The following is a 26,297-nucleotide window of genomic DNA, read 5'->3' as shown; positions in this document are numbered from 1 at the left end:
CTGGAGCCGCAGCGCTGACACTTTCTCCCTCACAGACCACAGACAGGGGAGGAGAGAGAGCTGCTTCTGCTCCTCCTCCCGACCTCTCCACCTGTGCTTGCCCCGCCCACACTCCCCGACAGTTTTCATCTCAGAAGATGAGGTATGGGCGGGAAGAATTTGCAGACCAGGAACAAGAAGAGGAAAGATGGTGCCTGAATCCCGATCCCTCCATCCATCCATCCCTTCTAGTGAGTACTCTGATCTAAGGGGCACCCTTCCTCCATCTCTTTCCATTCCTTTCTTTCTCCCTCCCTCCCCTCCTTTCTTTCTTGTCCATCCGTCCCCCTGTCTGTCCATCCGTCCCCCTGTCTGTCCGTCCATCCGTCTGTCCGTCAGTCTGTCCCCCTGTCTGTCCGTCCATCCGTCTGTCTCCCTGTCTGTCCATCCATCTGTCCCCCTGTCTGTCCGTCCCCCTGTCTGTCCGTCCCCCTGTCTGTCCGTCCGTCTGTCTGTCCCCCTGTCTGTCCGTCTGTCTGTCCCCCTGTCTGTCCGTCTGTCTGTCCCCCTGTCTGTCCGTCTGTCTGTCCCCCTGTCTGTCCGTCTGTCTGTCCCCCTGTCCGTCCGTCTGTCTGTCCCCCTGTCCGTCCGTCTGTCTGTCCCCCTGTCCGTCCGTCTGTCTGTCCCCCTGTCCGTCCGTCTGTCCCCCTGTCTGTCCGTCCGTCTGTCCCCCTGTCTGTCCGTCCATCTGTCCCCCTGTCTGTCCGTCCATCTGTCCCCCTGTCTGTCCATCCGTCTGTCCGTCAGTCTGTCCCCCTGTCTGTCCGTCCGTCCGTCTGTCCCCCTGTCTGTCTGTCCCTCTGTCTGTCTGTCTGTCCCCCTGTCTGTCTGTCCGTCTGTCCCCCTGTCTGTCTGTCCGTCTGTCCCCCTGTCTGTCTGTCCGTCTGTCCCCCTGTCTGTCTGTCCGTCTGTCCCCCTGTCTGTCCGTCCGTCTGTCCCCCTGTCTGTCTGCCCGTCTGTCCCCCTGTCTGTCTGCCCGTCTGTCCGTCCGTCTGTCCCCCTGTCTGTCCGTCCGTCTGTCCCCCTGTCTGTCCGTCCATCTGTCCCCCTGTCTGTCCATCCGTCTGTCCCCCTGTCTGTCTGTTCGTCCGCCTGTCCCCCTGTCTCTCCCTCTGTCTGTCCATCCATCTGTCCCCCTGTCTGTCCCCCTGTCTGTCCCCCCGTCTGTCCGTCCGTCTGTCCCCCCGTCTGTCCGTCCGTCTGTCCGTCCGTCTGTCCCCCCATCTGTCCCTCCGTCTGTCCCCCCGTCTGTCAGTCCGTCTGTCCCCCTGTCTGTCCGTCCGTCTGTCCCCCTGTCCCCCTGTCTGTCTGTCCGTCTGTCTGTCCCCCCGTCTGTCCGTCCGTCTGTCCCCCTGTCTGTCTGTCCCCCTGTCTGTCCGTCCGTCTGTCCCCCTGTCTGTCTGTCCCCCTGTCTGTCCGTCCATCTGTCCCCCTGTCTGTCCATCCGTCTGTCCGTCAGTCTGTCCCCCTGTCTGTCCCCCCGTCTGTCCCCCCGTCTGTCCGTCCGTCTGTCCGTCCGTCTGTCCCCCCGTCTGTCCGTCCGTCTGTCCCCCCGTCTGTCCCCCTGTCTGTCCGTCCGTCTGTCCCCCTGTCTGTCCGTCCGTCTGTCCCCCTGTCTGTCCGTCCGTCTGTCCCCCTGTCTGTCCGTCCATCTGTCCCCCTGTCTGTCTGTTCGTCCGCCTGTCCCCCTGTCTTTCCCTCTGTCTGTCCATCCATCTGTCCCCCTGTCTGTCCCCCCGTCTGTCCGTCAGTCTGTCCCCCCGTCTGTCCGTCAGTCTGTCCCCCCGTCTGTCCGTCAGTCTGTCCCCCCGTCTGTCCGTCAGTCTGTCCCCCCGTCTGTCAGTCCGTCTGTCCCCCCGTCTGTCCGTCCGTCTGTCCACCTGTCTGTCCACCTGTCTGTCCACCTGTCTGTCCGTCCGTCTGTCCCCCTGTCTGTCTGTCCGTCCGTCTGTCCCCCTGTCTGTCCGTCCGTCCATCTGTCCGTCCGTCTGTCCCCCTGTCTGTCCATCCGTCTGTCCCCCTGTCTGTCCGTCCGTCTGTCCCCCTGTCTGTCCCCCTGTCTGTCCCCCCGTCCGTCTGTCCCCCCGTCCGTCTGTCCCCCTGTCTGTCCGTCCGTCAATCCTGTCTGTCCGTCCGTCTGTCCCCCTGTCTGTCCGTCCGTCTGTCCCCCCGTCCGTCTGTCCCCCCCATCCGTCCGTCCCCCTGTCTGTCTGTCCTTCCGTTTGTCCCCCTGTCTGTCCTTCCGTCTGTCCCCCTGTCTGTCCGTCCGTCTGTCCCCCTGTCTGTCCCCCTGTCTGTCCCCCGTCTGTCCGTCCGTCTGTCTGTCCGTCTGTCCGTCCGTCTGTCTGTCCGTCTGTCCCCCCGTCTGTCCGTCCGTCTGTCCCCCTGTCTGTCCGTCCGTCTGTCCCCCCGTCCGTCCGTCTGTCCCCCCGTCCATCCATCCCCCCGTCCGTCCATCCGTCCGTCTGTCCCCCTGTCTGTCCGTCCGTCTGTCCCCCCGTCTGTCCCCCTGTCTGTCCACCTGTCTGTCCCCCTGTCTGTCCGTCCGTCTGTCCGTCCATCTGTCCCCCTGTCTGTCCCCCTGTCTGTCCCCCTGTCTGTCCCCCTGTCTGTCCCCCTGTCTGTCCCCCTGTCTGTCCGTCTGTCCCCCTGTCCCCCCATCCGTCTGTCCCCCCGTCCGTCCGTCTGTCCCCCTGTCTGTCCGTCCGTCTGTCCCCCTGTCTGTCCGTCCGTCTGTCCCCCTGTCCCCCCGTCCGTCTGTCCCCCCGTCCGTCTGTCCCCCCCTGTCCCCCCGTCCGTCTGTCCCCCTGTCTGTCCTTCCTTCTGTCCCCCCCTCTGTCCCCCGTCCGTCCGTCTGTCCCCCTGTCTGTCCGTCCGTCTGTCCCCCCCGTCCGTCTGTCCCCCCGGGCCCCCGTCCGTCTGTCCCCCCTGTCCCCTCGTCCGTCTGTCCCCCTGTCCGTCCGATTGTGCCCCCGTCTGTCCGTCCATCTGCCCCCCTGTCCGTCCATCTGCCCCCCTGTCTGTCCGTCTGCCCCCCTGTCTGCCCCCCTGTCTGTCCCCCTGTCTGTCCCCCTGTCTGTCCCCCCGTCCGTCCGTCCATCTGTCCGTCCGCCCGTCCGTCCGTCCGTCCGTCCGTCTGTCCCCCTGTCTGTCCGTCCGTCTGTCCCGTCCGTCTGTCCGTCCGTCTGTCCCCCCGTCCGTCTGTCCCCCGGTCCGTCTGTCCCCCCTGTCTGTCCGTCCGTCTGTCGCGTCCGTCTGTCTGTCCCATTCGTCTGTCCCCCCATTCGTCTGTCCCCCCGTCCGTCTGTCCCCCTGTCTGTCCGTCCGTCTGCCCCCCTGTCTGTCCGTCCGTCTGTCCCCCTGTCTGTCCGTCCGTCTGTCCCCCTGTCTGTCCGTCTGTCCGTCTATCCCCCTGTCTGTCCGTCCGTCCGTCTATCCCTCTGTCTGTCCCCCTGTCTGTCTGTCCCCCTGTCTGTCTGTCCCCCTGTCTGTCCGTCCCCCTGTCTGTCCGTCCCCCTGTCTGCCCGTCCCCCTGTCTGTCCGTCTGTCTGTCCCACTGTCTGTCCCTCTGTCCCCCTGTCTGTCCCTCTGTCCCCCTGTCTGTCCCTCTGTCTTCCTGTCTGTCCCTCTGTCTTCCTGTCTGTCCCTCTGTCCCCCTGTCTGTCCCTCTGTCCCCCTGTCTGTCCCCCTGTCTGTCTGTCTGTCTTTCCCCCTCATGCAAGCACAAATCCTTCTTTTTTTTTTTATTACTATACAGACCAGGATCTCTCAGTTTCACTCCAGTTCTCCTCTACCCATCCCTCATCATTTACCCCCTCCTCTTTCTCCCCAACCCCATGGTTCCCAGTCCCATCCCTCTCCTATTCATCCCATGTGATTTCCACAGTACACATCCCACCCACACAAGCAGCAGTAATTAGATGCTCGGCCTTGGGGTTCTTCCTTAACCTCTGCAAAGGGGGTGAGTGGGGCCTCATGTCTAAATTCTGCCTAAGGCCTCACAAAGCCTAGAGCCGCCTCTGAGAACTAGTGTCCCCATTAGAACATTTCCCCTCTATTACTTTTTTGGGGACAACCCAAAATTTTCTTTTACTTTCATTGTCCAATGATAATGGTAAACAGGCCAAAAAGAGAAGGTGAATCTCCTTAACAGGGGCATAGACAGCAATCACAATTGACAAGCGTTCTAATTTCTATTAAAAGCTAAAACAAGTTATGGTTTTACAGTGGGTGATTCTGTCTTTGGTTTCTGACATGTTGGTGTTACAGTATATCTTTTACTTGGATGTTATGGCTCCTTTCACACGGTCCGCCCTCTGCCGGCGGACTCCGTGCTTCTCAGCGGGGATTGATCCGCCGATCCCCACTGAGCAGGCGGATGGCAGCTCCGTCTCTTCTCTGTGTGCGGAGAGGGAGCGGTCAGATCTCTGCTGTCCTCTATGGGGGATCGGATGAGAACGGACTGCCTGTCTGTTCTCATACAATCAGATCCGATCCGCTGGACGGATGGAAAATAGGGTTTCCATCCGTCCGGATTTCACGGATAGGATCGGAATCGGATAGCAGCGGGTGTCAGCGGAGATGCCCACATGGAAGAAAAATATATTTAAAATATATTTTAAAAAAACATTCTTAATTTTTTCCCCCAAATATATTGGAAATATATTTGAAATGCTACAATTTCGGCCATATTCAATATATTTCTAAAATGTTTTTCCTAAATATATTGGAAATATATTTTTCTTCCATATGGGTGTCTCCACTGACATCCACTGCCCCATAGGGATGCATGAAGGATCTGATCAAGTCCGCCTAAAAAACTGACAGGCGGATCTGATCGGATCGTTCGTGTGAAAGGACCTTATAACTTACACTGAGTAAATAGAGCTGGATAAAACAAAAATTGTGTCTGTCTTCATTTCAGACTGCAAAGCAACAAAATGTGATTATAAGGAGGTGATTCTTTTCTATATCCACTGTAGTTATACTTTTAGGATCAAGTCAACCTTGAAGCCTTTGGGGGTCACATTTAATCTCCAAATAAAACTAAGCAGAAGACCCCTTGCACAGACTGTCTAGGAGCAGTGTGTCCCTCATGGCATTTTAGTGCACCTTGGAGTGACAGGAGAAGTGTTTACATGCCTGAAGAAAGGGTCCTGCGTGATTCCTAAACATTGCACTCTCTTGTTTTGTGATGTGATCATGCTTTAATAAAAAAACGGTTGGACTCAACTTGAGGGTCCTTGGTGTGCTGGCAAATATCTTCATAAAGGTGCCGTGTTCAGCCACGGACTGCCATAGATTATGACAGGCTGCATGCAGTGGAGCAAGGCACTGCACCTCTCGCCCCCGGGTACACTAAAAAACCGTGAAGGACGCATGGCTTCTAGACAGCCATGTGTACAAAGCACCTTAAGGGTTTTTTTTTAACTTGCAAGTTAATAAACTGAGGTTTTATACATTTTTTTAAAAATACATTAATAAAATCTTTGTAACAAAAATGCCTCCAGTATATGGTGTATAGTTAACACCAATTGTTGCATAAATGCTGTAAATAACATGTTTTATCACTTTTTAAACTAATGTTTTATAGATTTTTTTTAATTTCTATAAATTCTTTATTTTACAAATCAAAATTCAATATTGGGTGCAGCCATGACAATGCATTGTGGGTTTTCTAAACAAAGCTGTTTGCTTTTAAACTACGTTATTAAACTAAAAGTCTGTATGGGCCACCTGAAGAGACCTCAAAGGAGAGGGGAGAGGGACACTCCTCTGATAATTCAGTTGTGTATGTAAATGTGAGATTTGCATTTTTAAGCAGTGTTTCATATTCACAAAATTCACAAGCATTATTCAATTTTTTCCCTGAATAAAATACATTTAATAAAATGATTTCCCATTTTTAAAGTCCTAAATATATACAAATTCCCCAAAAAAACTATACATTATCTTAAGGATGGCCCTATTGCTGCTAGAAAAGAGGGAAAAAAAGGGATGTGTAGTTCCTCCTCCAACTTGTCTGTGTGTAGTTTGAGCTCACCTGCTCTTTTGTATAACAGCTGTCATTATGTATTAGAAAACCTATGCGGTTACTTTGAACATGCCACTCGCTGGCTGAAAATTCTGTGTACGTTGCCCCTGAAAGACGTCCCGTTAGACGAAACGTATGTAAGGCAGAGCTCAGCGGTGCTATTGGCATGTCTGATTGGACAGCTGACGGCCGTGCAATATGCTCTCTGATATTGCTTTGCTTGTCAGTTTTTTAATAAATTTGTTTTAAAGGGTATCTCTTCAGAATAACAATAGGTAGGAATCTGCAACAAAGGTTATAATTCTTGCAATGTACATAGATTACCCAGAGGGGAATGTTTTTTTTTTCTCAACAAAAGTGGAGTTACGCTTTAACTACCTTATTATGGGATTTCCTTGCTTCTTTCTGGCTATGTGTTAATGTCGCTGAGGCAAGTTTATATAAAGCGATCCAGTGGCTGTGTGGGACATGCCGTTCTGAAGTGTGACAGGCTTGAGGCACATACAGTACAACTGTGAGAATGGGAGCTAGAGCTGTCCATCCATTCAGGTGGGATCGATCATTCTAAAACACGGTTAGACCTTTTAGGATGTGGGGTCTAAATGTTTGGTAATCTTTATATGTATGAGGTAGCTGGTGCACATTTGGTGTGAAGAGTTTGTATTTACATTGGGCTATCTGAGTTACTGGCCTCTAATTCGAGAATATTATGATTTATGCACTCTTCGTGAATTTATGTTTTATGTAATAGTGCAACACTATTTTTGGAAACAATGTATATAATATCTACCTAACTTTAACCACTTGCCGACCGGGCCATAGCCGAATGACGGCTACAGCGCGGTCGGCTAATTCTGGGAGGGCATACAACGACGCCCTCCCAGAATCGTACTTCCCGCGCGCCCCCTGTGGCGCACACACGGACGTGTCCGCGTTCCCCGGGTCCCGGGGACTCGGCGCATCACGGATCATGGTAAAGGGCCAATGAAAGCGGCCCTTTACCATGCAATCGCTCCGTCCAATGACAGATTGATCACTTGTCAACAAACCGGCGCATGTCCGGTTAATTTCTCTCCTCTCCTTACACACTGTACACAACGATCAGTACAATGTGCGAGGAGAGGAGAGAAACTCCTCATCCGTGCCACATCCATGCTTCATCCATGCCACATCCATGCCCATCCTTGCCACATCCATGCCACATCTGTGCCCACCCTAGCCACCTCAGTGCTCATCTGTGGCTCATCCATGCCACAACAGTGCTCATACATGCCACACCAGTGCTCATCCGTGCCACATTCATGCCACGTAGGGGCTCATCCATGCCATGTCCGTGCTAATTAATGCCAACGTCAGTGCTCATCAATGCCACATCCATGCCACGTCAATGCTCATCCATGCCACGTCATTGCTCATCAATGCCACGTCAGTGCTCATCTGTGCCACATCCGTGCCACGTCAATGCTAATCTGTACCACATCCATGCCACGTCAGTGCTCATCTGTGCCACATCCACACCACGTCAGTGGTCATCTGTTCCTCATTCATGCCACATAAGTGCTCACCCGTGCCACATTCATGCCACATCAGTGCTCATCCGTGCCACATCATGCCACGTCAGTGCTCATCTGTGCCACATCCGTGCCACATCAGTGCTCATCCGTACCACATCCATACCATGTCAGAGGTCATTCTTATTACATCCATGCCACATCAGTGCTCATCCGTATCACATCCATGCCACATCAGTGCTCATCCATGCTACATCCATGCCATGTCAGTGCTCCCCAATGCTGCATCCATGCCATGTCAGTGCTCATCCATGTCACATCAGTGCTCATCCATGCCACATCCATGCCATGTCAGTGCTCATACTTGCCACATCAGTGCTCATCCATGCCACATCCATGCCATGTCATTGCTCATCCGTGCCACATCAGTGCTCATCCGTGCCACATCAGTGCTCATCCATGTCACATACATGGCACATCATTGCTTTTCCATGCCTAATCCATGCCACATCAGTGCTCATTCGTTCCCCATCCATGCCATCATTGCTCATCCGTGCCACATCCATGCCACATCAGTGCTCATCCATGTAGTAGTGCCACTACAGTGCTTATCAGTGCCCTACAGTGCCTCACAAAATTGTAATGGGAAGTCAGGAAATGACGGTGCTGAATGTTGGGCCTCTGTATGTGACCAGGCTTTGTGTCACACATGTGGTATCACCATACTCAGTATGAGTAGGAGAATGTATTTTGGGGTGTCATTTTTGCTATGTGCATGCTATGTGTTAGAAATATCTTATAAATGGACAACTTTGTGTAAAAAATAAAAATGCGTTTTCATTTTCTTTCCAGATTTTCAAAAAACTTGTGGAAAAAAATGACATGTTCAAAAGACTCATTGTAGCTCCTAGATTATGTGTTGGGGTGTTTTATTTCCACAATTGGGTCATTTGTGGGCATTTCCATTGTCCTGGTGAGAAATAACTTTGTAATATAACCATTGTGTGAAAAAAATAAAATCTTCATTTGCAAAGAATTGTGGAAAAAAATTACAACTTCAAAAAAGTCACAATGCCTCTTACTAAATACAGTGGAATGTCTGCTTTCCAAAAAGGGGTCATTGGGGAGGTATGTGTACTTTACTGGCTTGTTAGGGTGTCAAGAAATGAGATAGGCTGTCAGTGCATCAGGTGTGATAAATTTTCAATGATTGGCACCATAGCTTGTAGACTCTATAACCTTCCCAAAGACCAAAAAATGTATACTTATTTGGGTTATTTTTACTAAAGATATGGAGCAGTATAAATTTTGTACAAAATTTATGAAGAAAATTTACTAAATTTGCAAAATTTTAAAAATGAAACGAAGAAAAAAGCATTTTTTTTACAAACTTTTCGGTCTTTTATAATTTATAGCGCATAAAATAAAAAACCCAATGATGATTAAATACCCCCAAAAGAAAGCTCTGTTTGTGGGAAAGGAAAAGGACGAAGATTTCATATGAGTCAAGTGTTGCATAACTGAGTAATTGTCGTTTAGAATGTGAGAGCACTGAAAGCTGAAAATTGGTCTGGTTAGGAAGGGGGTTTAAGTGCCCAGTGGGTAAGTGGTTAAAAAAAAGGACATAATCTAAACCGTGATTAATACTGAACATAAAATGAAAAAAATATACCCTGGTGATGGTGTTTCACTACATCTCTTTGTTATAGGTGAGCTGAACAGTTACCAGAGTCATTCTTGGGCAGGGCTTTTGTTAGGTACAACAAAAGGTCAGTTATTTAGATTGCATGTTCCTTATAAAGTTCTCTTGAGATCTGGGAAGTTGGACATATAAGTTGTTTCAGATATAATGTTTGGGAAAACAGCACAGCTGCTGCATTCTGTATAAACCAGAACAAGATAGTAATGGGATGAGCAGAAGGGACATTGTGGGATAAGTATGGACAAAGAAGATATAAATATAAAAAACCACAGAGATAATTAAACAATGATGTATTCAGGTGCAAAACATTCTTTCAGTGTTGGCGGGAATTATGCTTGAAGATTAGTAGTATACAAAACTTCCACCATTGTTTTATTCTATATGTGATTTCACACCAGGCTGCGGTAAATCGGCATTTGTCAACTAGCCAAGAAATGCAAATGTATTCACCAGACAGTCTGAAAACCACAACGTGGAAAATACCAAACTGTTAAGTTCACAGTCCAAAATAAGGAAGGAATGAAAGATAAAGGCCTAACCACTTCCAGTCCGGGCCAGTTCTGACATTCCTCTTCTACATACAATCAGTATTTTTTACAACTTAGAACCCCCAAACATTATACATTTTTTTTTTAAGCAGAGACCCTAAACAATAAAATGTTGGGTGTTGCATATTTGTATGTCACATGAAATCTTTGCAGCGGTTTTTTAAACACAACTTAAAAAAAAAAAAAAAAAGCACTTAAATAAATTTTAATGCTCAAAAACACAATGTAAAACCTGCTTGTTTGGTAAAATATGAAAGATGATGTTACGCTGACTAAATAGATACCAAACATGTCACGCTGTAAAATTGCGCACACCTATGGAATGGCGCCAAGCTTTGGTACCTAAAAATTTCCAGAGGCGATGCTTTAAAAGCCTTTACAAGTTACCAGTTTAGAGTTACACAGGAGGTCTGGCACTAGAATTATTGCTCTCCCTCTGACATTCGCAGAGATACCTCACATGTGTGGTGTGATCACCATTTACATATGCATGTGGGACCGATGCTTACTATTGCCTTTGCAAGTGAGCACGGGGGGGGGGGGATACTTTATTATTATTATTATTATTATTTATTTTATTACATATTTTAACGCTGTACCTTCAAATTTTTTTGGTCAATTTTTTTGCTATCACATGGGATGAACAACAGGAGAGGTCCTCTTAACCACTTCCATACCACAGTACGTCATATGACATCCCGGCCTTTAAGTGGGGATATCTGAATGATACCTGCATGGAAGACGCCTGTAAAAGTAATCTAGTGGCTGTTTAGCTGATCGGATTACTTTTACTCATATGTTACATATGTTCTCTGCTGAAGTATCACTTTTACTTACAGGATTTGCCTCTGCCTAGCTGTGGCTAGACAATAAAATGAGAAGCAGCAGACTGATGACCTCATCTCTGTCAATCTGCTCTCATCTCTCATCAGCACGCACACCTGACTGGCTCTTTGTGCTGCTTCTCTCTTCCTCATTCTTTGCAGTAGTCTGCAAGATGTTGATGCATCATTGAATGCAGATGCTTATACTGTTTGCATTTAAAATATGCAATAAATGGAAACATTATTAGCATAGTTACATTATTTGTGCCTTTTATATCTGGAGTTCAGCTTTAATACATGGCATAGGGTTCACACACCAGAACGAGCTAGTAATAGCTGCCATTGCCCGCCTTTTATCTCATTTTTCTTGACTGAGACCTCAGATTGAGCCATCCAATAAGAGATGGGTCACTGCTTATGAGCCCATGAGAGCCTGGAAAATGTGTAAAGGAGCCTATCATGGTACACATACATTGTCTGTTTGCCTTTAAATAATTTTGTCCCTACCTCAATCCGTAGCTAGGGGATGTTCTATGTAATTAGTCTTACCCTTCGTCTTCATGCTTTAGCCTCCATTCACCACTTGTACTGTATTCTGCTGGAGTTAGACACACTATCATTTTTTGACATGTCTGATGTTCATTTACTACAGGGGTAGGGAACCTTTTTTCTGCCAAGGGCCATTTGGATATTTATAACATCATTCGGGGGCTGTACAAAATGATCAACTTAAAAATTAGCCTGTTATATTTGGTCAAACATTTAATTAACTCACCCCTTCTGTGATGGCTGGAACTGCTTCTCTTTGGTGAGGTGTGTGATGTTAGCTGGTATTGATGATGTTGCTACTCGCATCTGGTTATCCAGGTTTGGGTCGGTCAGTCTGGAGCACAGTCGACACTTTGCGGATGTAAGTTTTGAAAATAACTGTTGGTGGGTACTGCTGGCTGGTAATGCTGATGGGTACTGCTGGCTGGTACTACTGGTGGGTAATGCTGGTGGATACAGCTGACTAGTACTGCTGGCGGGTACTGCTGGCTGGTACAGCTGGCTGGTACTGCTGGTGGTTACTGCTGGCTGGTACTGCTGGCTAGTACTGATGTGAGTACTGCGGGCTGGTACTGATGTGGGTACTGCTGGCTCAGGCTGGTACTGCTGGCTGGTACTGTGCTGTGCTGGCTGGTACTGCTCTGCATACTGCTGGCTGGTACTGCTGGCTCAGGCTGTTACTGCTGGCTGGTACTGCTGTGGGTACTGCTGGCTGGTACTGCTGGCTTTTACTGCTGTGGGTACTGCTGACTCAGACTGGTGCTGCTGTTGGTACAGCTGTGGGTACTGCTGGCTCAGGCTGGTACTGCTGGCTGGTACTACTGTGCTGTGGGTACTGCTGGCTGGTACTGCTGTGGGTGCTGCTGACTGGTACTACTGGCTCAGAATGGTACTGCTGTGGATACTGCTGGCTGGTACTGCTGGTTCAGGCTGGTACACTGCTGGCTGGTACTGCTGGCTCAGGCTGGTACTGCTGGCTGGTACTGCTGTGGGTACTGCTGGCTCAGGCTGGTAATGCTGGCTGGTATGCTGTGGGTACTGCTGGCTCAGGCTGGTAGTGCTGGCTGGTACTGCTGTGGGTACTGCTGGCAGAAGAAAATGCTGGCTAGAGACTCAGGAGCAGCGCCACGCTGGAGGAAGATAAGGCAATGCTTCCTGTATTGGTCAGTCTCCTCACAGGTGGAGTGCCTGTGAGTCACTCAGACTGTCAGGATGGAGCCGGAACTATACAAGAAACTTCGGCTCTGTTCTGACAGCTCAGCTGAGACAGACACAGACTCAGCGGCATGGGGGGCTGGAACAAATGATTCCCCAACCCTGATCTACTATGATCTGTACAAGTTTTGGATTAAAGCTAGTTTCTACGATATGAAAGATGTCATTTGGATCGAGTCACTGTCTGCCAAGCTAATGAGATTGTAAATTAAAATGTTAGTAAAGTCTAAAAAAAACACAAATATGTTATACTTATCTGCTCTGTTCAGTGGTTTTCCACAGAGCAGCCAAGATCCTCCTCTTCTCAGGTTCCTTTTTGTGCTCCTGTCCCCTCCTTCCTATTGAGTGCCCCTACAGCAAGCAGCTTGTTATGGGGGGCACCCAAGCCAAGCCACAGCTCTGTGTGTCTATTCAGATAAGGAGCCATGACCAGGCCCCACCCCTTTCTCTCCTCATTCGCGGTCTGACTTTCATTGACTGCAGCGGGAGCCTTTTGCGCCACACTGCTGTCTCAGCCAATGAGGAGGGGGGGGGGGGTGACTGCTGCACACAGAAGGCTTTTTATCTTAATGCATTAAGATAAAAAAACCTTCTGATTTTAGAACCACTTTAGGCTGGGTTCACACTATTGCGATGACAGACATCGTATGTGATTCACATCTGTACAGATCACATGTGATGTCTGTGCAATGCAAGTTCAGTCATACAGATTGTATGACTGAATTTGTGTCACATTCGAACAAAAACAATGCAGGACCCTTTTTTGGTCCGCACTCGAATCAGATCGCTTGGGTGTTCACACCCATACGATCGGATTCCTGCATCATTTGACAGTTTGCACTGCAATCTGCAAACCAATCTGGGGGTGTCATTAACATTTGTATTGCCACCCGCAGTGGTTTGCATAGGGCACCCGCACTGGAATCGCGATGCGGGAACCCGCACTGGAATCGCGCATCACAGTAGTGTGAACTATCTCTCCGCGACTGGATTAGTTATACAGATCATACTTTCAGTGCTTAGATTGCAGAAGCAGAACAGTGCCCAAACTTCCAACAACTGGCTCAAAAGAAGAATGCAAAAAATATGCAATAATATGTATGTAAAAACTGACTGAAACTGACTTACATTTTTTCCCATCACTGACAATAATAAACAGAAAATACGTTATGTACAAACTCGCTATATGTTTCCTTAAAGTGACCCTATCAGTGACCCTCTCCAGTAGTTTGTTTCTTTAAAAGCACACCACGCTTCACTGCTCCCAGGTTCTTATACCCCTAAAACTCCATTGTTCACCCTGTGCATGTTGCAGCAAGTTTGGTTTCTACTCATCCTTTCAGTACAGGTTGAGAGTGTCAGTCTACATCCACATTGATTTGGTATCCATGCCAATATTTTGGCAAATTTGCTTATAGCGCCTTTATTTGTTAAGTTGCTTTGTAGAAATGCAGTGACTTATTTATTAGACTCTTTAAAGTGGACCTTTCCCTCCCTTTCACTTAAAAAGTCTTCAGATTCTCCGAATCTTTTGATTATATAATGTACTGTTGAATGATAATGATATATTTAAAGTCTTTGCAATTTTTTTGTTGTGGAACATTATTCTGAAATTATTTGACAATTTTTAAATGCCACTTTTCACAGATTGGTGAACCTTTACCCATCTTTGTTTCTGAGACACTCTGACTCTCTAGGATGCTCTTTTTAAACCCAATCATGTTACTGACCTTTTGCCAATAAATTAGTTAATCTGCTTAATTGCAAAATGTTCTTTCAGCTCTGCCTTGTTAGTACCACTTACTTTGTCAGCTTTTTTTGTGCTGTCCCAATTATTTGAGATGTGTTGCTGATAATTTCAAAAATTACATACATTTTTTCTTAAAATGGTACATTTTCTCACTTTAAACATTGGTTATGTGTTCTGATTTTTATTGTGAATAAAATATGGGTTTATGAGATTTGCAAATCACTGTTTTTCATGTATGTTTTACACAACATGCCAATGTTTTTGGAATTGGGCTTGTAAAGAATGCTAGTATGCGTCAAGGAATGCAAGAGGAGCAAAATGTTCAAATGCACTCTATGTAGGCTGGAGTCTTCCTTGGGCCCTTGCTTACAGATCTTTAGTTACTCTTTGTACTTACCTTGTTCTGCTTTAGCATCCTGATATCCACTGTGAGTCTTTTTTTTGGGCCTACATTTTTCTTTTCTTTTTGTTTCTAAACTCAGGCTTGTCCTTCACCTACTTTTTCATCTTTTGACTTGCTAAGCATCATATGATATTTCTACCTATTTTTCTTCCTAGAGTCATCTAGTGGTGGGCAAATGAGATATTTTTAAATTGATTAAAAAATGAATAAAAAACATTCCTGAAAACATTTAGAAAAAAGCTAAATAATAAAAAATGTTTCCCCATTTGCACAGAACGAATGTCCATTCACTTTCACTGGACACATTTATATGCAATTATTTTATAAATATACACCCCTTAGGCCCTATGCACACAGGACATTTTTTTTCCTCACCCTGATGCCTATGCTTCAGGAGAGCAAGAAGCAGCAATAAAAACACGCTTAAAGCAAAGCTTTGCATGTACACATGTCAAGTGCTTGGGCATTCATCCATTCCATTGGCCAAAAGTATATTTTATTCTGGTCATTGGAATGAATTCCCAAGTGCTTGACATGCCTAAACACGTTCAATGCCAAAGAGCATTTAGATGTGTTTACACGCATTTAGGTGTTTCAAGCATAAATTGCTACTCTCCTAAGTACACTGGCCCTGGGTTTTTTCCTGCCTTTAAATTCCTGTAAACGCTTATGTGTGCATGGACATATAGGCTAACATAGAGGGGCATTTAGAGAAAAAAGAAACACAAAACACCCCTAAATGCTCTGTGTGAAAGAGGCCTTAGTGCCGCACTAATCATGAACCATCCTGCCAGACCTCTGCAGCATGTAAGAGTAACCACTTATGAGATGCAAGACATCAATCGGTTGACACTTTTTTGTCACACTGCCTAAATTCAGGATATAGTTCCTCTTTTTCTGATGAATTGTGTCACAATTAGTACATTTTTATTCTCCTTGGGGTATCATTGTAACACTCATGGAAAACAGGTGAAGATAACCAATGGGAAGTCCATGTGGATACAAATAGAACCAAAATATTCCCATCTAGATGGTCAGAACATATGAAATCCATGTGGAACGTTGTTCCACATGTAGTTATCCCGAATGGTCACTATGGCCCCTCAGTTTCCCTGTCTTGCAGACTTCCCCAATGGTATACTTAAAAGGTAATCCGCTGGAAACTCTGGGGACATACGAAAAGAGCCCAATAGTACAGGACTAAAAGGTACCATTATAATGTACTTACTCCATAGGTGTGCGCACTGGGTGTGGTGGGTGTGCCTGGGCACACCCTAATTACCCTGTGCGGTGCCAATTCCTGGTGCTTCCTGGCGTCCCTTGTTTACCCCCTGCAGTGCTGCCAGCTTCTCTCTTCTCCCACTGGCTGCTGCAGAGGTTGTTTCAGGATGGATGAATAAATGAACACAGTGAGGGATGTGTACCGATCGCTCCTGTGTGCATTCTTAACCAAATCATAGCAAACTATGTTTACTATGCTTCAGTTTGTGAATGAACAAGAAGCCGCTCAGCAAAAAGCACTTCCTATTCATTCACTAACCAGTGCAGTGCAGAGCTCTGTTCTCAGTCCCTTTTTCTATGTTTAGACCCTTGATATTTCACTAAAGCCCCCCAATGAGACTCCTAAAGAAATTGTAAAAAAAAAAATAGAAAATAATATTAAAAAATATCATTAAAAATGAAATTGTAAAAAAGAAAAAAATAGAAACTACCAATACTGTCCACTGTCCTACTGACACCAATCTCTGCTCTACTGACACCATTCACTGCTCTGCTGATACACATGCATGTGTGTTAGTGCTCTAGGGTGCACTAATGCAATAGGCTGTGCACACCAATTATTTACTCACATTGGGTTTACTGCTACCAGCATCCTTGAATACTCTCGACCCAGGTTTTGCCTAATTGGTTTTCTCATGAGGACAGCAAGAACTTACTGTACATACCACTATCCTAACTGTGGCGCAATTCAACATTACAAAGAACTATATCCTAACCTGACTTTGTGCCATGAGGTCTGCTGATCAATTTGTTATCTTGCAGTTGTACATGAGAGCGTGGAGTGATTACTCCCACATGCTGCAGAGGTCAGGATAGTTTCTGATTACCATTATGAAAAGGGATTGTTTATACATGCTACCCTCTGAAGAGTTATTTGCTGTGGATCGCTTTTCGGAGAGCATTTGACAGGCGGTAAGGAGGCGTTATGTTGCCACCTCACTGCCTGTATTACCCCCTAAAAGCCTGCAACTGCATGCGTTGCAAATGATTGCAGTGTGGCCCCATTTGCTTAACCACTTGCTACGTCGCTAGCCTGTGAGGCTGTAGGAGGCGAGCGCGCGCCGCCGGAGGCGAGCTCCCGCCCCCGCTCGCTCCTGCACATCCCCGCGCGTGTGACTGGTGGACCCGATGTCCGCCGGTCACTCGCAATCGTCCAGTGCAGAGGGAGAAAGGCAGGCGACTGATGTAAACAAAGCCACCTGTTATTCTCCCTTGTGTAAGAACAGAGATCATACGGTCCTGCTATGTAGGATCGTATGTCTCTGTTGTTACACCACTAGCCACTTCCCTTTACAGTTAGAAGCACGCCCCTAGGGACACACTTAACCCCTGCATCACCAATAAAGTTAACCCCTTCCCTGCCAGTGTCATTTTTACAGTAACAGTGCATATGTATAGCACTGATTACTGTAGTAATGTCACTGGTACCCCCAAAAGTGTCAAAAATGTCAGTCAAGGGTCCGATCTGTCCGCCGCAATGTCACAGTCCAGCAAAAAAAAAAAATCGCAGATCGCCGTCATTACTCGTTAAAAAAAAAACAACAAAAATGACAAAAATCTTTCCCTTAGTTAGTAAACGCAATAACTTTTGCACAAACCAATCAAAATACACTTATTGCTATTTTTTTTACCAAACATATGTAGCAGAAAACAAATTGGCATTAAATGTTAAAAAATTTAGATTTTTACTTTTTTTTGGGAATTTCATATAAAAAAATGTGAAAAATATTGTTATTTTTGCAAAATTTACGCTCTTTTTTTGTTTAAAGCGCAAAAAGTAAAAATCGCACTGGTGATCAAATACCACCAAAAGAAAGCTCTGTTTGTGGGAAAAAAAGGACGTCAATTTCGTTTAGGTACAGCATCGAACGACCGCGCAATTGTCCGTTAAAGTCATGCAGTGCAGAATCGCAAAATAGGGCCTGGTCAGGAAGGGGGTAAAATCTTCCGGGGCTTAAGTGGTTAAACATAACACTGGGGGATCATTTTTTTCTGTGCCACAATGCAAATCTTTGTGCCCGTGTGTATATGGCTGCTTTTGCAGCTTGTGGGGGGGGTCCTAAAAACAAGGCTTAACTGCCTGATTTTCATCACCCCTCAATTTACTCAGAGGTGAAACCTTCTCTTTTCTTTATACCTAGTTTGTTATTTGTTTTCTAGGAAGTATGTCTACACTTAAAAGCAAGTAAAACCCACATATTTTGAAGGAATACTGTTGCCTAAGCATGACGCTGAAGTGACATGTTGCTTGTGCTTACTTCACTACTACTTATGCTACAGGTGGATGCAATGTATAAAAGCTATTGTCTTCTTCTCTGCTGCTTCCATACAATATACAGTATTAGCTAGTTATATGCACACATAACTATATTGTTTCTTAAGCTGTACACACTAAGACAGCTGATTTCACCCTTGTCAGTCTTTGTAAAGAGAACTAAAGCTGCCACTAAATTACATTTGTCATTTGCTGAAAAGGTGTCAAAAGGAACACATATTGGAACGTAACAGGACGTGCAACTTTGGGTTGTCATTATTTCCATAACACTGATAGTGGCTCGACATACAGTATATACACAATGAACTAATGCATAATTCAAACTACAAAGGGTACAATATATTTGTACAGGAAACAATAATGTTTACAAGTGACTACATTTTTATTTTCTTGCTGTAGATTAATAAAGCCTATGGCAAAGCCAACTGTCTACACTCATAACTTCCCAAAAATAGAAAGGATTCACAGGTTCCCATGTAGGTGACTGTAAAGCTGGTCGTACATTATACAATTTTCTCATTTAACTTCCTTTAGATTTGCCTTCAACTATATAGTGCAAGGGCCTGCCTGATTGCACAAAAAATCGAAAGTGTTTAGGTTTGACCTCATATTATATGGTTTTGGTAAATGTAAAGGAACAGTGTACAACTGTAAAATGTATGCCCAGCCTTAGGCCATCCATAGACAGTGCACATTTCTTTCCTGCAACCATGGGTTGTAGGAAAGACATTTGCACGATTTCCTCATAAACACAGACAGTGCTGTCAGGGGAATCCCCCCTGCCGAGCAATTGTCTTCTCCTGACAGGGGCAAGCTGTCCCCACTCAGAGAAGGCAGTGATTATCACCAGGGGCTATAATTACAACCAAAACCAGCAGGTTGGTTAAACCCAAGTTGATCGATCAACTTGGTGCATTCAGCCTGCACAGTAATGGTTCGAATCTCGGCCAGTTCCTGCTGAACTGGCCAAGATTCGAACCATCTCTGGCCGGCCTAAGTCTAAGGCAAATTAAGAGGATTTATAGATTCCTCTATACACCAATGGAAAGGAGGTGAAGATCTCTGTGTAGACAGTGTCAACCTTGCCTCACACAAATTAAGTGATCCACAGATCTCCAAATACAAATTGTAGGAGTCACACAGATCTCCACAGATCCCCCCCCCCCCCCCGTAGACAGTGTAAGCCTCAGACAAATGGAAGATATTGAGTAAAAATAAATATGAGCTGCACTTTAAATCTGGAAATATACTAAAAAACTCCAAATCATTTTAGTATGTGTTGAGATTTAAAGCACAACTCAGATTTATTTTTACACATTATAGTACATGCAGAAAGGGGACACACTTTTTGAGCAGCAGCTGGGTACCACATTTTTTTTTTGCCATAGCACTGGTATTTTTTGTATAAATTGAGAATATTCACAAATCCCAAATTAAGAGGATTCACAGAAAATGTAGGCCTCACACAAATTAAGAAGATTTAAAATCATTGTGTACAGGCAGTAGACTTGGTCCGAACACCCCCCGGTTCGGTTTGCACCAGAACTCCTGAACAGGGAAAAATTTCGGCCTGGAACCGCAAACTCCATTGAAGTCTATGGGATCCAAACATGAGAAATAAATAGTCCCCATTTTGAAGGCTTATATGCAAGTTATTGGCCATAAAAATGGTATGGGGGACCGGTACAGCCCGGGGGGGAGGGGACATGTCTTAATGCAAACATTTTTTTTTTAAACTATTGTTTTAAACAGTAGCATTTTAATGATGCTTAAAGTAAAACAATAAAAATGCAAAATTCCTTTAAATATAGTGCTTAGGGTGTCCCCTTAGTCTGTCTGTAAAGTGGTGCATCTGTAGCATTTATAGAACATGATGCAGCAAAAATAAAATTTCTAAAGAAAAAAAAGAGTCACATTCATATTGCCTCATGGTTGCAATTTCCAGCTGGCAACAGATTTAAAAAAAAAAAAAAAAAAAGGCATGGGGTTCCCGCCCCAGTACATACCAGATCCTTTGGGTCTGGTATGAATTCTAAGGGGAACCCTATGCCATAATTTAAAAAAACGGCGTGGGGTCCCCCCAAAGATCCATACCAGACCCTTATCCGAGCACACAGCCTGGCAGGCTAGGAAAGGGGGGGGGGGCGAGCGAGCACCCCCCCTCCTGAACCATACCAGACCATATGCCCTAAACATGGGGGTGGTGGGTGCTTTGGGGCGGAGGGGCTCTGCCCCAAAACACTGAGCAGCAGTTGTGAGGGTCTGCGGACAGGGGGCTTATTGGAATCTGGAAGCCCCCTTTAACAAGGGAGCCAGCAGATCTAGGCCCCCCTATGTGAATGAGTATCAGGTACATTCTAACCCTACTAATTCACCAAAAAAAGGTGTCAAAGAAAATTAAAAACAATAGACAAGTTTTTTACAAGTCCTTTATTTTAAAAAATTGAAAAAAATAAAAACCAATGTCCCCTGATGTAGAGCCATTGTCAATCATGATGCCAGCCGCACAGCTGAAGCCCAAAAAGAAAAAAAAAAAGTGCTCGGCACTCGTTGACCACCGAATGCTTCCTCTGCCGAGTGACAGTTCTTAAATACATAACTAGCTGGGCCACCTGGTGATGTCAGCTGGTGGCCTCAACCCTTGTGACATCACCGACCCAGCATGCACCGGTCTGTGACATCACAGGGGGGCACGCCCACCAGGTGATGTCACCAGATGGCCCCGTCCCCTACCTTTTTAAGAACTGTCACCCGGTGGAGAAGGCATTTGGCAGTCAGCCTTCATAGCCGGCGAAGCTTTTTTTTTTCAGGGTCAGGCAGTGCAGTGGGCATTGTGATTGACCATGGATCTCCCCTGGGGGACATTTTTTTTAAATTGTTTTAATATAGGACTTGTCAAAAACTTGTCTAGTGTATTTATTTATTTTTGACAGTTTTTTGGGTTAATTAGTACCCCCTACTCATATACATGGGGGGGGCGGGATCTGGGGGCCACCTTGTTAAAGGGAATATGGGGGACAATATGAGGACAAGATGCTTTAGGGGGGCGGGAGCAGAGGGAGGGCACGTGGCTTAGTATGGTCCAGGAGGGGGGGGCTGCTCACTCGCCCCCCCTTTCCTGATCTGCCAGGCATGCAGATCGAATAAAGGACTGCTATGGAACTCCACACCATTTTATTAAAATTTTGGCATGGGGTTCCCCTAAAATTTATACCAGACCCAAAGGGCCTGGTATGGTCTGGGAGGACCCCACGTTTTTTTTCTTTCTTTTACAGGCATTTTTTTTTCTTTTAGCTGTCAGTGGGGAACCCTGCTGTCAGCTGATGACTCATCCGTTCTTCAGAATGCGGCGGCCAGCTTCCTCGCCCTGCTCCTTAACAACATATTGACTGTGTGAACACAGAAAATATGGGAGAACACTCAAATGGCTGAACTTTTCCTTGGCCTGAACCGTTCCCCCAAAACGAACAGGGAGTAAGAATCAGACAAATGGAGAGAATTCACAAATCTTCATCTTCACAGTGTAACACTCATACAAATAGAGAGAAGTCACAAATCGTCATGTAGAGAATGCACGCCTCATACAAATGGCAGATTTCACAGATCCCAAATAAAGATGATCAACAGATTTCCATGTAGAGAGTGTAAGCCTCATAATAATGGAGCATATTCACGCATCTCAAATAAGGAGGATTCACAGATTCCCATGTAGAGAATGTAGGCCTGAGAGGGAGTAAGAATCACACACATGGAGAGAATTTATGTCTCCCCAGGTATATAATGTAACCCTCATACAAATGGAGAAGATTCCCAACTCCCAATTAACAGAATGTAAGCCTCATACGAATAGAGATTTTTCAGATCCCTGAGTATACACTGTACTCCTCACAGAGTTGGAAAGAATTCACAGATCTCTGTGTAGAGAGTGAAAATCTTATAACATTGGGGAGAAGATCCCAATGTAAAGAGTGTAAGCCTCATACAAACAGAGAGAATTCACAGATCCCCATGTACACAATATGAGCCTCATACGAGTGTAAATGATTCACAGGTCCTCACATACAGATTATAAACCTCACACAAATAGAGAGGATTCACAGATCCTAGGTAGACATTGAAGGCCTTAAATACGTACAAATATCATGACATTTATCATCTCAAATATAATATTAATGTAATGATTTCTGCTTATGCTGTACAATGTCCTTATTCAAGTGAAAATCTTACATACATGACATACTGTATACTCAGTACATTCCTGGTGAGGCTGCTAATGTTTGTGCCCAATACACTTTTAAATTGGCAGACTACAGCAATGTTAAGAACAAAGACATGAGACAGCAGTCAGAAGACCCAGCCAAAATGTGATCACTTATTATTTATTACAGGTAATTACATAGCGCCAATAATTTATGCAGCACAACAATCAACATTTCCCATTTAGTGATCTGATTTCAGTACATTGAATTCTAGATGGTTGTTATATGTTAATTCATTAGCCTATAAATGACAATAAAATAGCTATGTATAATACAACCTGACAGGATTTAAGTTATTTGCCCCAAGGGCACCTTTGTATATAATCCTTTAGGGAACCGTTTTTACCACTTATACTATAAATAAGAATATTCTGCCTTTGGTGAAATTTAGGTTTTAAAATATTTTTTACTCTTATAGCAATATAAATGAAAAAATACCAAAATAGTGTTAACACTTCTAAAAGAAAAGTAATTTTGCTCTGAGCCCTGAACAATATTGATTTTACACCAGGGAACATATAGTGCCAGGATATATATAGTGGGCCTGATTAATAAATATGTGTGAGGTAGGAAGTATCTCTGATAGTCTATTACCCCACATCAGCCAACTCTATTCTTGCTTTCTTCTCACATAATACAAAGGGAGAATGTGTTTTTGCTTTTGCTGTAGGAATACACATACTGTGAGACAATTCTTCCTTTAAACACTTTTTATACATAATGGGAGGTCAATTTTTGTACCTACGACTTACTATTATAATTCTCTAATAACTACTTGAGCAGAGCACACATATCATAGAAAGAAAGCAGATTTTCCCAAATTAGAATACTGTTAGCCAGGGTCATGGTATTCCTTTCAAATCTCAATCTCACTGTGTTTCATTCGGGAAGCCTTGCTTTTCTGGACTTCCCCACATCACTAAAGATGTTATTACCATCACCATCATCTCCACACTGGCCATAGGTAATGGGCATAAGCTCCACTTGCCAAATAGATGTGGACCTTTTCCATGCTTTTTGGGCATGTCCTAAAATGAAATAATTCTTGACCACAATCGAATGATATTCTACTGCATATCTAGTCAACTATCCACCAATAATCCCTCAGTGAAGACTCTTTGGCATTACAGACATTCCTGGAATCAAGATTTCCAAAGGCTTCAAACAGATTCTTACTATTATCTCTCGAGAATCGAAAAAAGATGAATTTACATAACTGGATTTACTCTGAGCTTCCTATTAAAATTTTTCTAGAAAAGTCATCCCTCTACAGAAAAAAATACAGGTTTACAAAACTCCTTGACATTTGTGAATCATTTATTTAAACCCTTACCGCTGAATTTAAAGAATAAATGGTACCTAACTAGAATAATTGCAAATGATCCTGCAATTGATCTTCCATTAAGAACGCCAAGCCCCTAATTTATCCTTAATATATGAGTCATCTGCCCCTCTTTGTAAAGTTAGATACTGTATCTAATCTATACAGCCACTGACCTGGCAACCAAACAATAAATACCTAATGTCTTTCTGGCATTATCATTTCATGTTACGGGATTTTTGTATTTATATGACCCACTCAAAGACCAACCCTTGTGGCCTCTGTTCTACTCGTGCTCTGCAATAAAATAAAATATTTATAAAAAAAATAACTGGTAAAATGTGAAGGCAAGTTTATTAATTTAAAATGTATTATTATTTTATCTAGCTATTATATCACCTAGCCATTAACACAAGAACTTGACTGAATGCAGCTTAAAATCTAACGCCTCTACCAGGCAATCACAAATGCACATTCTAGTGAAGGTTTTATCAAAGCAAATTAAAATTTTATTTTTTCTGTGGTAAAACAAAGTAAAACATGATAAGAAGCTAACAATCAGAAAAATGCAGAATCTACCTAGCAGGTACAATAAAAGAAATGAGTTACATGTTATGTGCAAACAGAGGCTTCAGAAGTTACTATGACAGAAAATGTAAATGCTAACTAGTCTAAGTACTAATGAGAAAACTGTAACAGGGATATAACTATAAACTGGACAAATACTGTAAAGAGCCCAATCTACAAAGCCTATAGTTTGCCTCCATTTTTGATTAGGGTGGGCCACTGAAAGATTACCATTACACATAAACTAGACTTCCAGTATGCAATAAAAATGTCATCAATTGCTCCACCTGTGATGATCCTGGAGAACTAGGGACCTGAGGGGTAACTGCAGCCCTGCTCAGGATTTTGTGTATATAAAAAGCCCCAGCATAAAACAGCAAGAATCTTACTTTGATCACTAAAATGATTTCACCAATAAACAACTGAATTTCGCTTTATTTTTTAATTTTACTGAAATTTTACTAATTTTCACAAATTTTGCTAAATAAAAATCAGATTAAAAACATGCTCATATTGTTTTATTACTTACTTTTTTAAATTATATTAAAAGTCTAGAGCAGTTTACCTCTGAGGAACCCTTAAAATAGTTTTTAGGTATCCGGAAACCCCTGCTAAAATGTATTATACCTACAACTTGAGGTACATTAGCATGATCAGTGAGAATTTCAGTATACCCTAACATTAGTGGTCAGTATAGAAGTGATTGCTTACATAGGTGGTAAGTGGAAAATTTCACTCTAGCTTTTGTGGTCAGGATAGATGGAAATCAATTTGCTACAACTCAGGAAGAAACCTAGTTTGGAAAGGCTGATCTAGTGGGATAAGCTTCGCCATATTGCTTTCTAATTATGGCATTTCTATTCATTGAACTACTAATGAGGTGAGCAAGATGCACTGTTATATGATCATATTATCATGGGGACCAGTTATACTTACCACTGCTCCTTATTCCCCAGCTGATTGCTCATTCTGTACAAAATTACAAGGTGTTTAACTTTTACTTACATGCCTTTTCTTATGCCAGACACAGAAAAAAATTGCACTGACCTTTCAATTTTCTAATTCACAAACAGCCATTTTTTAAAGAACAAAAGTTTCTGTTCTACATCTTCAAATGTGTCAAAAATATAATGGAAAAAAAAAAAGATTGTGATTGATGCTTCAATATTCAGCCATACATTAAAATATAACCAGATTTAGTTCCTTGTTTTATATTATAAACAGATATCACACTAAGAAACAGTCACTACTGATTGTATGGATTTTTAGTAGGAAGGACTGCACTTACCAGGACCTATAACCCCCAGCAGAAAGAAGAGAAGTCGTACTTTCACCATGTTCACCTGAGAGCTTGTGTTGTGTGTGTACAGTATCACAGGATCACAGAAATGACTAGTGGAATGTCTCGCTCTACCTGCCTGGCTGTTAGCTAATCTCCTCCTCTGCCTAGACAACAAGCTGTGAAATTACAGATAAAAGCGTATCTAGGGGAGTACTTCTACATCACTGATGCCTTTGTTGCAACTTTTTCTTTTAATTTTTACTAATACTAATTAGTATTTATCCACCTAATAATCTGCATTATAATAGACAATATTTGCTTATTTACAGAGTAATATCCTAAGTGTTAGCAGCAATCTTTAATATGTATGTCCTAACACAGATTAGGAAAAAAGGGGAAATGGCCTGTGGGACTTTATATGAGGTGTGTAGCTGTGGCTGAAAGGAGGAGCTGAAACCAAATAAAATAAATAAAAGAGTAGCTTTTATTGCAGTAAATAGGAAATACATCTAGTACATAATGGTGTACCCCAAAATGTATACATTATAGTGGTACAATATATCACAGTCTCATCAATATAGCCATAAATACATATATCATAGTAAATGAATATAGTGCATCTTGAACTGATGCGTTTCGCGAGCTGTACACTCGCATCTTCAGAGTAAATGCATAAGAACTATGTCTAAAACGAAAGAGACATGCTTGTATTGGAAAAACAGTAAACAAAAAACAAT

General features: G+C 44.2%; 1 protein-coding gene across 1 annotated transcript in view; it reads right to left on the bottom strand.

Moving 5' to 3' along the window:
- The window catches only part of CDHR3 (cadherin related family member 3), a 91,024-nt gene extending 65,371 nt beyond the window's left edge, over nucleotides 1-25,653 (bottom strand). The window contains exon 1 of the mRNA XM_082253528.1: nucleotides 25,567-25,653. Coding sequence (XP_082109654.1) covers nucleotides 25,567-25,615 — 49 coding nt within the window. The 5' untranslated portion in view covers nucleotides 25,616-25,653. The remainder of the gene's footprint in view (nucleotides 1-25,566) is intronic.
- Between the last annotated feature and the right edge of the window lie 644 nt (nucleotides 25,654-26,297).

This window comes from Pelophylax lessonae (genome assembly GCF_965119305.1).
Source record: "Pelophylax lessonae genome assembly, chromosome: 4".
In the NCBI taxonomy this organism is placed as follows: domain Eukaryota; kingdom Metazoa; phylum Chordata; class Amphibia; order Anura; family Ranidae; genus Pelophylax; species Pelophylax lessonae.
Note: the sequence above shows the minus strand (reverse complement) of the source record. Positions and strands in the feature narration are given on the sequence as shown.